Raw genomic sequence first — 12,725 nt, forward strand, 5'->3', positions numbered from 1 at the left:
AAGTTCCCAAACATTAATGTCTAATTAAGCGATGAAATTAACAGATATTAAATTTATGCAATTTAAAAACCACATAAAGTAATATGCACATATTAAAACCTAGCTCTTTTTATAAATGAGACACGTAACGAACCTTTTGGCGTAAAATGCAGTTAAAAAAAAAAATACTAGGTTAATTTTGTCATCTCAAAAGCTACGGTGGGTCAATTTTGAAGTGTTACATCTTCCCCAAGAAGCAGATTGTCTGCCCTCCTGTTTGGATGCCCTTTCCATTCCCTCCTATTTTGTGCGGTCAGGTTAAGTCACGTCAACAATTTATATTAATTTTTTTTATAGATATAATAAGACAAAAAATAATAAGAATATAAAATGTTGACGTGGCTTAACCGTAACCGCACAAATAGGAGGGATGAGAATGACACCCAAACAGAAGGGCAGACAATCTGCCTCTTTCCGCGGAGCCATTCACATGCTGAAGGTTCAAAGAATTCACTGGGTAGTTTCAATTATTTAATGGTATTTATTTCAAAAATAAATGATTACTTGTGTGAGAAAACGACATTAACATTGAACACAGATAGGCCATATATAAGGAAGAAAACGACGTCACCACGAGAATTTATACATGTTTGTCAAAGTTACCCAAATGACCAAATGGGACATCTTTGCTATCTCTTGCCGGACTTTTCCTTTCAGTTCATTTGATAACGTTTTCCGGCATACATATTTTCTTTACAGCATGGGATACTCAATACTTCTGCGACGTTTTTCGCTCCTCTATTTCGAGGAAGTATACAAGCAAGCGAGTTGCCATCGGGAATGCGCAGTTGCTCGTTTGTGTTGAAGGATGACATACAGAGTCTTCAGACGAAATTTGTCTCCCCAGTTTAGGCGTCTCAAAAAATTTGGAACACATAAAGTTCCGTTTCTATTTGTCACGTGATTCCCTTTTTGGCAGAAAATCAGGCCGCCTCCACCGGAGATTGAACCACCGCATGCCTACAAGGGGAGCAACAGCCATCAAAATCTATGAGACAACAGTATTGTTACTCGAATCCAATTCGAGTTAACATCAGTCATACATGTTATAGACAAGGAGATAAACGCTTGTGCGGAAATAAAAATGACAAGACTTCGAAAAGCGAAGATGATTACCTGTAGAACTCCTTGATAAGAACTTTAGCACTTCATCGATGATAATAACCTAAAATCAGATCACGAATGAAAGCTTGAATGAGCATTGACAAAGAGTAAGAAAAAAGCGAAATCAAAACATAGATCGGAAAGATAAACCACATACGGGAAATGAAAGGTATAGCACAACAGTCCAGTCAGCCCAAGATAATGGTGTAACCTAAAGCACAAAATATTACATTTACGGGACCATTAGTAATGTTCATTTACATAAAAGCAATAAAACAAACTGTCAAACACAAGAGCAGGTATAAGACTACTTACGGAGAAAAGAATAGAGAGCGGATGGATGTATAATATTAGTACGTGAAGGATCATCGTTAGAATAATCGAACCAACAAGCCACAAGTTACTCCACGGAGGGATAACACTGGAAACCAGAGAAAGTCAGTGCTAAAGTCAGTCTAGTCTCCAACCAAAAATGTCGAACTGAAATAACTTAGTCATAGAAATAAACTGGAATTCGAGATGGGGCAAGGTAATAACTTAAATTTTAGAAGTAAATTGTAGTATTAATATCTACGTATATGCTTACACAAGAGACTGATTTTCACTGAGATTATTCAAGGCGTTAAACATTTCAACAACCACAAGCACAGTCATGGATACAGTTGATGGATGGCGGTCATCAAATATACTGCATGGATAAGTTGTATCCCTTGTTGTGCATGAGTCAAAATTCATCTGGAAGAAATAACTAAAAAGGTGAAAAACTGCAGATTATACATAACGGAGGATATTATAAGCGTCTACTCTACAGACATTTCTATGTAGGTAATAATTAAACGTATGTCATAAAAACTGTAGAAACCAGTAAACAACCGGACAATGGTTTTAGAAAATACAGAATTTCAGAGCCTGTATGATCTTACCAATTCAGAATATGGCAGTTGAGGACCGTTATCAGAGTAAACAAACCACCATATAAATCCGGCAACCGTGGCAAGCCCAACATAAGCTGCAATTCATACACCTCCATTTGATTTGCATGAGGAAAATAAACAAATGCATTTACCGTAGAATTAAATCATGCCACAAAAAATCCTAAACAAATAGGATCAATCATGTTATATTCAATAAATGGCTTCGTGTTATGTCTTAAGTTTTTTACTCATTGGCAGCACTAATTCTGGACAGTCCTTTTCTCTATCGACACATAATGGAAAAGGAGTGCAACCAAAGTAGGGATCAAAAGGCCATTCAGCAAGTAATACCAATTCATTTGTTTAAATATAAGCTTATGAAAGAGAGATTAAACTACTTACTATTATAAGGCTTAAATTGCTTCATATAAAAAAAAAAAAACGTAAAAGCGATGCACTACAATGCTTTACAGCTTTTAATTATAGCTAAACAAGTACATGTGGAATCAATTTCACTGGGAACCATATTTAATATGATTTTATGCATACCTCCAATTACCAAATAACGAAAAAACAGCCATCCAGAAACAACTGCTTCATTGACCTGCACAGATAGAAGTTAGAGTAACGTTATGCTAAAACTAGAACTTCTTTCAACCACAGAAAGACTAGCATTATGAGCTTAAGATAATATCATTAATCGATGAAACATACATATGGCCTAATGAAACAAAAATAAAAGTCTGAATTTTTCCTTTGATATTTATCTTTATTGATCTCCCCAGTGGAGAAATATTCAATGCCATTTCTCATCCAGCAACTTTTAGGCAACTACTTTAAAAGGAGGAAAAAAAAAGAATATTGATAGAAGAATTGATTAAAGCAATACCTTACGAGGTTTAGCTTTCATCACATCAGAATCTTGCTTATTGAAACCAATAGCAGTGGCAGGTAATCCATCAGTAACTAAGTTGACCCAGAGCAGCTGGACCTGGAAAAAGTTTTCATGAAAGTTTTAAGGACATGAAAGTAAAAGAAGCAGAAGACATTACTGTTCTCGAACAGAATGAGTTGGAAAATGAAATATTACAATTCACACATAAAACAACTCACAGGGGCTAGGGTATCAGGTATGCCAAGTACAGCTGCCACAAAAATACAAACTACTTCACCAATATTTGAAGAGATCATATATCTAATAAATTGCTTTGTGTTATTGTATATAGCCCTTCCCTCTGCAACAGCCTGCCAAGAATTAACCACTAATAAAGCTAAATGGAACAGGCTTATAGGTAAAAGTCCCCATTGACCGGTAGAAATACAATACGTGCCAAAATAATATAAAAATGAAAATGGAGAAAGAAAGGCTTACTGCAACAATAGTAGCGAAATTGTCATCAGCCAAAACCATATCTGAAGCACTCTGATAAAGGCAAAAATAACAGCGGTGAGAAGAGTAAAGTAAAACTACAATGTGGTCATAAAACCAAGAATGGCTCTAGGAACCAAATAGTATAGAAGTTGATTTCGCAATGGCGAGGGTGAAAACAATATGTATCCCGGACTGCATTGGTGAAAGCGTGCATTTACATGCTATTGCCTTTAATTATATATGGGCTGGAGATTTTAATTGCATACATGTGTTTGGATGCAGATATAACTTCAAAATAAGAATGAAATGATAACTGAAAAGAGGCCACTTACTAACGGCCTCTTCACCAAGTGATATAGGTATTCAGTAACTTTAGTTTGAAGACTGCAACAGGCATCGGGCACTATCATGCTGTTAAGGTGGCCTCAGACAGTGCAAACAGTGCAAGGGACGTGGTTTAAGCTTCTCACTAAAAAGGAAAGCTCTTTACTAATTAGCGTGCAAAAAATGAGTACCTTGGCAACGGCTGTTCCTGAACCCATGGCAATTCCAATATCTGCCTTTTTTAGTGCAGGTGCATCATTAACACCATCACCAGTCATTGCAACCTAACAACAAGCACACTAAAGTTTCAGGAAAGTCCACAGAAGAGCATGCAGAGTGAGCACGAAAAAGATTAATCTAGAGTTTCATGACTAGTGCCACTAGCGTTGTTCTCACATCAATCACTTGCACCCTCAACTCATATCCTCAAATGAATAAGTTTCTTTTACAAATTTTAATAGAGGAAACATCAATTCCTAGGCTAAAATGAAGGTATTGCATCTATATAATGATTCAGCATCCAGTGATAAGGCTATAGAGGGGTGTACCACTTCGTTCTGGTTTCGCAAGGCCTCAACCAGCATCCTTTTATGAGAAGGTTCAACTCTAAACAAACCAGAGAAAAAACACACTTACTCAAGATATTGAAAGCGAAAATTTGACAAAAAGATGATTCAAAAAGATGGAACACATGGCAAATGCCTAATCTTGCATAGAAAATTGACAAGATACAGCATGGATGCAACCAGTATACCTGGTGAATAGTGCCATGCGTTGCAATGCCAGTGTTTTCTGCATTGCTGGTAATTCTTCAAACTCAGTTGCAGTGTAAGAGTGTCCAGCAAGATCTTCTAAGTGATCAAAAGCCCCTATCTTGCGGCAAAGTGATTCAGCTGTTGACTGAAATCATGCCCAATTCAGCCGGAGTGTTGTAACCATGTATGTGGATATACATGTGCATAAGCATACATCCATGCATAAAAGGATAGACCTACCTTGTTGTCCCCAGTTACAACTATAACTCGTATGCCAGCAGTCATGCATGAAAGCATAGCATTTCTCACTTCTTCTCTTGGTGGATCAAGCATTCCGACCTTCAAAAGAAACAAAGTAAGAAAAATGTATACGATGTTAAAAAATCATAACAGAGCTAATGAACATCAGGACAACGTCCATTTCTTGCAACATAAAAAATTAAAATCACGATTAAGTACAATAGCAAGTATTTGGCACAGCAACCAAACTTGACTTTATACTTTGAAAAGAAAGCATACCAACCCAATGAATGTTAGATCCTTCTCATCTTTATGGGAGAGACTCTGTAGACCCATGGGCATCCGCTTGAAGGCCAGGGCCAAGCATCTTAGTGTTTCCTTTCCTGCAAAACTGTCCAAAAAATATGTATTGCAATCTCCAAAGAATTCTATGCTTGCCATTACAAGAATTTAGACAGGTTTGACTAGTAAGAATTTTAGGGCCACTAAGAGAGAGAGATGAAGAAAATATTCCTAACCTATGGAACCTTGATTCCAGTTCAGCCTGGATACTAGTGGTTAGTGGTATGGCAGAACCATCATCATTGCACAGAATACTGGTGCATCTAGAAATAATACTCTCTGGAGCACCTTTTGAAAACATAATTTGCAATTGGTTTCGGCTGCAAAGAACACTCATCATCTTCCGATCACGAGTAAAATCTGCAACAGAAATCTGCAAGCAATATATTAAACTAATAAGCAAAACAAATCTTACTGCAACAGAAATATGGCAAGTTAGAAACTTTTTTCCACTGTTTCTTTATGTGTTTATTTAGTAAATAGTTCCACTGTTACTACTTATGACATAAAAGTAAAACTCAAGGGAAGACATAGATGCATAAGCACAAACACCAGCCAATGATTTGTAGCTAGAAATCAAGATACAGCCAAGTATATTTAGCAGACAACAAGAAAGGGCCAAGTATTTTTAGCAGACGACAATGGAGGGCCAATAAAAAATTTATACAGAGGTACACAAGAATACAAACCAACAAGTAGAAGCAATAATAAGTTAGTCCAAGTTGTTCGGTAAGGAGGTGACACAACATTAAAACATCATAATTCATCGGCACATATTATTATGTCAAGATACATAAGAAAATGGTATATATTTCATATCATAAAAATATAATGTAAATGTAGAAAAAATAATACCTAAAAGCAGAATATAAAAACTACAATACTGGATATTTGTAAACCATGCAGCATACATATTTATAAGCTATATTTTAATCTTGATCTATTAGTTTAACAAATTAATCTCTTTCTCTCACTGTGGGGGAGGGATCAAAAGGCAAACCTTTTTAAAATGGTCCTCCCAGTAGTGATTACAGTAAGATGCACGTTCATGCTTGCTCAGCATATTCAGAGAAGAAGGCATAGAATCAAAGCCAGGAAGACCAATCTGTAAAGGAAAGAAAAAGAACTTACAAGTACAAACCTTGAATAACTGCATGACAAAAAAAAAAAACTAGAGAAACGAAGGCGAAGATAGTAAGAATTGAAAACTTCAGTTATTAGCAAATGTTCAGACTATATAAGTACTTAAATGAACCTTCTCTGCAAGAACACGCAGGGCAACTTCAGTTGACTCGCCAATTTTTTCATAGTTACTCTTGTCAGGATTATATTGCAGGATAGACTCATTGCATAGTGCTGAACACATTGCTATGTGAAGAAGACAAGGAGACTGAGCTGGAAGTTCAAGCTGAAAAATAGAGAACACTTCAAATTGGTGCGGAACTAAAAAGGAGACCTGAATAAAGCATTTAAAAACTTATGCCAGGTCTCATTTATATAACCCCATCGTAATAATTCATGTGACACATTCAAATTTTGGTCAGTCGAAGGTATTGCAACTTCACATTCGAGGTTTATTTTTTTATTTTTTTACATTCAGTCGCTTATCAATATGCCAAAGATGCAAAAGTAAATTACCTGAAGCCCAGTACTGTAAAAAATTAAGCCCTCCGGAGCGTATGTTGTTCCACTGACACTGTATTCAGAAATCACAGGAGCATGTTGTACAGTATGAAGCACACAAACCTGCAGAATGAGAGTAGCAATGGGTGAAAATCATTTGAGTGAAACAGAATTGCGCCAAGCCAACAATTATAGTAAGTGAAGAAAGTTTGAAATTAACACTCCAAGATTTTAAATCAGGCAGCCAGGCTATTGTAACGCTGTTTCACATAGTTTTTGTGAAACCTTGTGGGCAAAGTAATCTTTCGATTGCACTGATGTCTTTGTAAAATGAACAAATACAATTGTACATGACTTCAAACATCTGATACACCAGAATTCATGTCGTCCTTCATGTTACATAACTCACAAATTCCTTGTCATTATCAGAAATGCCTATAAATATGGACATGAGCGTGCACTTCTGTGCCTCTGCTTTCCCCACTGCATATGTATGTACATATGTTGTGCATATAAATGCATGTGTTGCATCCTTTGGAGGTAGGTTATTACAAGTTTCTACCGCAAAGTAATATATAAAGACAATACAAAGCCACAAATCAATCAAATAAAAAACATATACGCCAAAAAATTTAGGAAGTGACAATTTATGTTCCTTGCTATTTACAGCAATATAGGAACTCAAAAAGATTAGAAAAGTCATATTCAACTGTTTACCATGGCAAGGTCTTTAGATAATCACCTTTGAGGCAGACATCATATTGGTTGTCAGTGTTCCGGTTTTGTCACTGCAGATTACTGTAGTGCAGCCTAAAGTCTCAACAGATGGCAAAGACCTTACAATGGCATTCAACCGAGCCATTCGTTTTGTCCCAAGAGCCAAACAACTAGAACCAAAATGAAGAAAGACCATGATCAAAGAAAAGCATCAGACATCATATTATAATGTCTTTGTCATTTGATCTATACACAAGTAAAAGTTCAAGTACTCACGTTGTAACGACAGCTGGAAGTCCTTCAGGGATTGCTGCAACTGCAAGTGCGACTGCAATCTTAGTGGGCACAAGAAAGTAGTTTGTAAAAATTACATCAGGAAAGATTAGTAAGAGCCATTGTAAATCAGCCACTGAAACAGAAATGTGATGGAAAAAAGTTACAAGGAAAATGAAAACCTAAAAGAATTTTCTGTGTACCTTAAAGTAATGAATTGCACCACGCAAGAACCCACCATGAGCAGGGTCACGAAAGTGACCAATATTTACAATCCATACCAGTACACATATGCCAGCAATAACCTGAGAATGCAATGAAAGTTAAGAAATGCATAATAAAGCATACTGGAGAGTAATGACCAAATAAAAACTTCGAGAATTACCTTGGCCAAGAATGTACCAAATTCGTCCAGCTTCTTTTTCAATGGCGTTGCTTCCTGCAAACAGCCGTATAAATGAATAATCGGAAGTAAGCTCAGGTCACCTATATATAAACTACAAGTTCAACAAAGGATCTTTTCTTTCAAGCTTCTTTCATGTCAAGTTTCAGAAGAAAAAGTGAAGAAAGGACATCATTTCATAAAGGGCCGTGTCAATCATATTCATGAAGTAAAGATATTTCGAGTACTGTGTTCTACGTTGTGACTCCTTCCATTATTTCACTGCTGATTTGTCAAGTAGGAAGAGAGAACCATATAGATATGCAGAACCACACTTCTTCGAACAAGGCAGTAAAATGGCAGTACACAAACAGCTTTACTATATCAATGCTAGAAAAATAATTAAAAATTTAAAGCAAGATTACAAGTTACTGAAATGGTAAGAGCACACAGATATAAACTACTGAAAAAAAAATCTGAATTTACAGTTCTTACATCTTCCGTTTGCAACATTGAATCGTGTATACCGCCCATAGCAGTGTGTGTTCCAACTCCTACTACAACAGCTCTAGCCCTACCAGCCACGACTACTGTACCCTGAGGATCAAGATGTGCAGGACGTTGATCATTGCTTTGTAACATACAGAAATAGAAAACTTGATCAACCCATTTCCTCAAGTTTATAAAATAGGTAACTTGGCACATAGAAGCTGGATCCAGCATATAGCTTCAAGAAACATAAAATTTTACCGAAAAAAGAATATTTGTCTTGTCTTGATATACAACATTTGTTGCAGTAGTGGACTCAAGCTCTTTTCCAACAGAGCAACTCTCACCTGCCATCATCAAACAAAAGTTCTCAAATAAATTGATCCAGCATACCCTCAATCATTATGAAGTCACAATTACAATACACACAATTTAAAAAGACAATAATTTGTACCAAAAAAACCAATAATAATGAAAAGTATCCATCAACAAAACAAGTATCCATTTGCTTTACTATATCCAGTACATAAAGCAGATGTACCTGTAAGAATTGCCTGATCAACACGTAATTGATTACTTAGCATCTCAATCATTCTCATATCAGCTGGAATTTTGCCTCCCACTATACATTTGACCCAACCCAAAAGAGAAAAATCAGAATCCAAGAGTAACCACAATAGTAAACCAATTTTGCATCTCAAAGCTACTTACCAGCCACTTCTACAATATCACCTGGGACAAGCTCTGTTGCTGGGAGTATGGAGAAGCAACCTGCAAGGAGTTACTTTTACGTCAACTTTTGAGTGGTAAGGGATGACACAATTTTATCAAGAAATTTGATATGATGCTCATAAGATTTTGTTGGTCAACCACTCCTCCCAAAAGCTTAGGTTGTCCTTAGTTAGCAATTATATCCCTTTTTCAAGCAAATTAACAATGTTCCCTCAATTTCTCTTTTTTGTCCCCAAGATCCATCCAAGGAGTCACATTTAATCACAAAAGCAAAGCATCGAAAAGAATCAACAATAATAAATATGTTTCACTATTCTCACAGTCCTTCACAGACAGCTCAGCAGTGTGACTAGCTATGAAGGTCTCTTTTTCAAACAAAGCCAGCTACATCACAAGCATAAGATCACACTGATGAGATCTCAACCAGCACCGTCATAATAAAAGGGTGTACTACCTTACACTTCTCATGGTCTGATTTTTACAAATTAAGCTCTAGAAAGAAAACTTTATATGAAAGAGGACTTAGAAACATGAAATCAAAACATCATAGTGCAAACAGCATTTAGCCTGGTCAAGTCACTTCCTAAAATAATTTTTTACCATTCCGCAGCACAGTTGCGATATCAGCTTGGTATGCACGTAGCTCCTACAATATCAAGGGTAAAAAAAAGGAATCAGAACAAAGTCGAAGCTGCAAGGACTAATTTAAGAATTTCCAGAACGAAAAGTAGGTTACCTAGGAATTCATGTATTAATCTTCTACAACGTGCAACAGAAAATAAAGACAAGCATTGTAAGAGGTAGACACGGGTACATGGGAAAGGATGAGGATAAGTAGATTAACTCAAGTGTTAATGGCCAATCAACAAATTGAACATAACTTCAAGTTTTAGTAGAGAATGAATTTATAGAAAAAGGAAGCACGGTTCCCACAAAAAAGAAAAGATCCACTGAATTGGTAGTCTTTCAAGATGTTTTCTGATATTTATGTAAGTTCTGAAAGGCTATAAATATAAAAGTTACCTCAAGAGCCTTTTCTGCGTTTGTTTCTGTAATCACTCCTACTGCAGCATTTGCGGCCAATATCAAGAGAATAACCTGTGCCCCAATAATTTCAAGACAATAGAATCTTTATTAAGACCAAGTTGTATCTCGCATGCATAATCAACAACAGACATAGAAAAGAGTTATAGTGAATCATAACATTCAAAGCTTTACTTGTAAAGTTTCAAGAGCAACAAATTTTGAGCAAGATATATTTCAATACTTCAATAAAAAGACATGCTCAAAGACTTAATAGGTGGCAAAAAAATCAGAGAGAATAGCAGAGTGCAAATCAAACACGAAGGAATAAGAATCACATCCAGACATTGAATGTAAAAACACGAAGACAAAGAAAGCACAAAGACACGCATCTAGGCATCAATAACTAAACTAACAATCTTTTTTAGCCAGTTTAAAATAACAGTTTAACATGCATAGCATCTTTCCTTTTTTATTTTTCAGGGAGACATAAATTGTACTAAGGAAGAACATGCATGCTATCTTTTTTTCTTTTTTGGCTAGTAGATTAAGGTGAATTCAACCCATGCTTTGAAAAATAATAAATAACAATAGTAATAAGCAATCAGTTTAGCAAAGCAGAAAAATATCAGATCTTACAGAAGGCTCCAAAAAAGCTGTTAATCCCGTATCTCCATTAATCAAAGCCAGAACAAAAGAAACAAGCGCCGCAACAATCAAGATCTTTACAAGCAAATCATCAAACTGTTTCAAAACCAATTTCCAGAATGAAGCCCCTGCATATGAAATATAGATAGTTTTCATAACAGGCATGAAAATCATGATCTTTGATATAGATAGATCCATACCAGTAGCATACTCCTAAAAAATGAATTCAAATAAACAAATTTGTATTTAGACTCCCTTAAATTCTTCATTCTCACCAACCTCACCAAAACCAGCCACCTCTTCGAAAGGGATCATGACTGTGGTTTTCTACACTTTGTGAAATTGGGAGTATTAACAAATTATTGGCAGTACACAAGCCATTGGCCACTAAAAGCCACATTCAAATAATGGTTACAACAACGAGAAAAACTAAATTTCAGGTGGAACTTGTACTTCATTTAGTTCAGGAAAGGGTAGGGAAATTTGAGAAGACATAAACAAAAATGTACTCGTGCAACCAATGAAAGAAACATCACGTTAACTTGCTTATGTGAGATGGATAGAGTAGGGGGAAAGGAAGTGGTTTACTTACTTTTCTCTTCCGGAAGCACTGCATACCATATTCCAAGCATGCACCAAAGAAGAAACCACATTAGAACTTGACAAATAATACCAAAACCAGCACTCTAGTCTGGAGGACAAAACAACCGAATTGGTGAACGAAGACGCACACGAGCTGGGAGCAGAGAAAACATACCATTTTTGCCGTACAGTCTTGCATGTTGCGCAACCTGAAAACAACGTAACAATTCAAACCTCAAGAGTACAGAAACTGACTCCAAAACTGAATTATAACTAAATAACCAATAAAACAGAACAAATTTCACAGCTTTCGCTCTGAAAGAAACAAACTTTACAATACCTGTGACTCATTGAGGCCCTTCTTCGGGTCCACGCCGAAGAAATCCAACACCTAACCAACAACACAAGGGCAAAACAATGTAGTAGTGAATTAATCAATCACCAGAACCCATAAACGCCACATCCCCATGGAAATGCTGCAACAGAAGCTTCCAGTTTCCAATGAATTCAATTGTTTCACTCAAGATTCAAATTTTTTCATCTAAAAACACACGCGCACACAGGAATTTGGAAGCTGGTAAAACCGATGGATTACTGGATTGCTGAATTACCGAGTCACTGGATTACCTCGGTGACGGATCGAGCGTAAGCGTCCTCCATCGAAGGACGACGAAGAGCTTAGATTGGATCGGAGCCTTTGGAACCTCTTCTTCTTCAACTCTGTTTTCGTACCAGTCCACTGCAAGTAATGGGTGAGATCTGAACAGAAAGGGGAAATTTTGGAGCGAGACGTTATGTTTAAGCAACGTCGTCGTTTTGGGTTGTGGCCTTTACGTTTCGTAATTCGTAAAGAAAGGCTTTTGACCCACGAGAGTCACGCCTTCGGTTTTAGCCTAGCCCATTGTATTTACGCATCGTATGAATTAAGCGATGTAGCAGGAATTGGGCCGACTCGGATCTGGATCTGGACCATATGAAATAAATGGTGATTATCAAGTGGATTGATCCTTAGGTGGAGAGTAAAATTATTTTGGGGTAAATTACACTTTACCACCTTAAATTTGGGATCGATTTCAATTCATTACAACATCTTTAAAATATTTCACTTTCATACCTCAAGTACTATTTTATTTCAATATAATACATCCCTTACATTTTTCATCCAT

General features: G+C 36.4%; 1 protein-coding gene across 2 annotated transcripts; it reads right to left on the bottom strand.

The window, feature by feature from the left end:
* Positions 1 to 561: 561 nt before the first annotated feature.
* Positions 562 to 12,345, bottom strand: LOC103408706 (calcium-transporting ATPase 3, endoplasmic reticulum-type). Of its 2 annotated transcripts, XM_029106824.2 has the most exons (34): positions 12,187 to 12,345; positions 11,900 to 11,950; positions 11,735 to 11,768; positions 11,570 to 11,587; positions 10,969 to 11,105; positions 10,330 to 10,404; positions 9,907 to 9,952; positions 9,286 to 9,345; positions 9,116 to 9,196; positions 8,836 to 8,921; positions 8,581 to 8,682; positions 8,089 to 8,142; positions 7,907 to 8,008; positions 7,707 to 7,765; positions 7,456 to 7,600; positions 6,729 to 6,836; positions 6,346 to 6,498; positions 6,091 to 6,195; positions 5,267 to 5,463; positions 5,028 to 5,139; positions 4,749 to 4,847; positions 4,508 to 4,653; positions 4,302 to 4,359; positions 3,945 to 4,037; positions 3,430 to 3,480; positions 3,171 to 3,302; positions 2,947 to 3,048; positions 2,607 to 2,661; positions 2,067 to 2,152; positions 1,730 to 1,878; positions 1,459 to 1,564; positions 1,301 to 1,354; positions 1,156 to 1,204; positions 562 to 999 (listed from the first exon to the last, which is right to left on the bottom strand). In XM_029106824.2, the coding sequence occupies exons 1-34, from the start codon at positions 12,217 to 12,219 to the stop codon at positions 929 to 931; spliced, it is 3,009 nt and encodes a 1,002-aa protein (XP_028962657.2). In that variant the 5' UTR covers positions 12,220 to 12,345; the 3' UTR covers positions 562 to 928. The 2 variants fall into 2 exon arrangements, 1 of the variants encoding a protein (XP_028962657.2); XR_011583582.1 differs by lacking the exons at positions 562 to 999; positions 1,156 to 1,204; positions 1,301 to 1,354; positions 1,459 to 1,564 and having other exon boundaries at positions 1,773 to 1,878; positions 2,067 to 2,167.
* Between the last annotated feature and the right edge of the window lie 380 nt (positions 12,346 to 12,725).

The sequence above is a fragment of the Malus domestica genome, chromosome 08, assembly GCF_042453785.1.
Source record: "Malus domestica chromosome 08, GDT2T_hap1".
In the NCBI taxonomy this organism is placed as follows: domain Eukaryota; kingdom Viridiplantae; phylum Streptophyta; class Magnoliopsida; order Rosales; family Rosaceae; genus Malus; species Malus domestica.

Bases quoted from the DNA above. Each gene is read 5' to 3' on its own strand.
- LOC103408706 (XM_029106824.2), bottom strand. From the start codon at position 12,219: ATGGAGGACGCTTACGCTCGATCCGTCACCGAG. The intron at 11,769-11,899 runs GTATTGTAAAGT...CGTTGTTTTCAG, and splicing joins AGGGCCTCAATGAGTCACAG to GTTGCGCAACATGCAAGACT. The intron at 1,205-1,300 runs GTATGTGGTTTA...ATCTGATTTTAG, and splicing joins TGCTATACCTTTCATTTCCC to GTTATTATCATCGATGAAGT.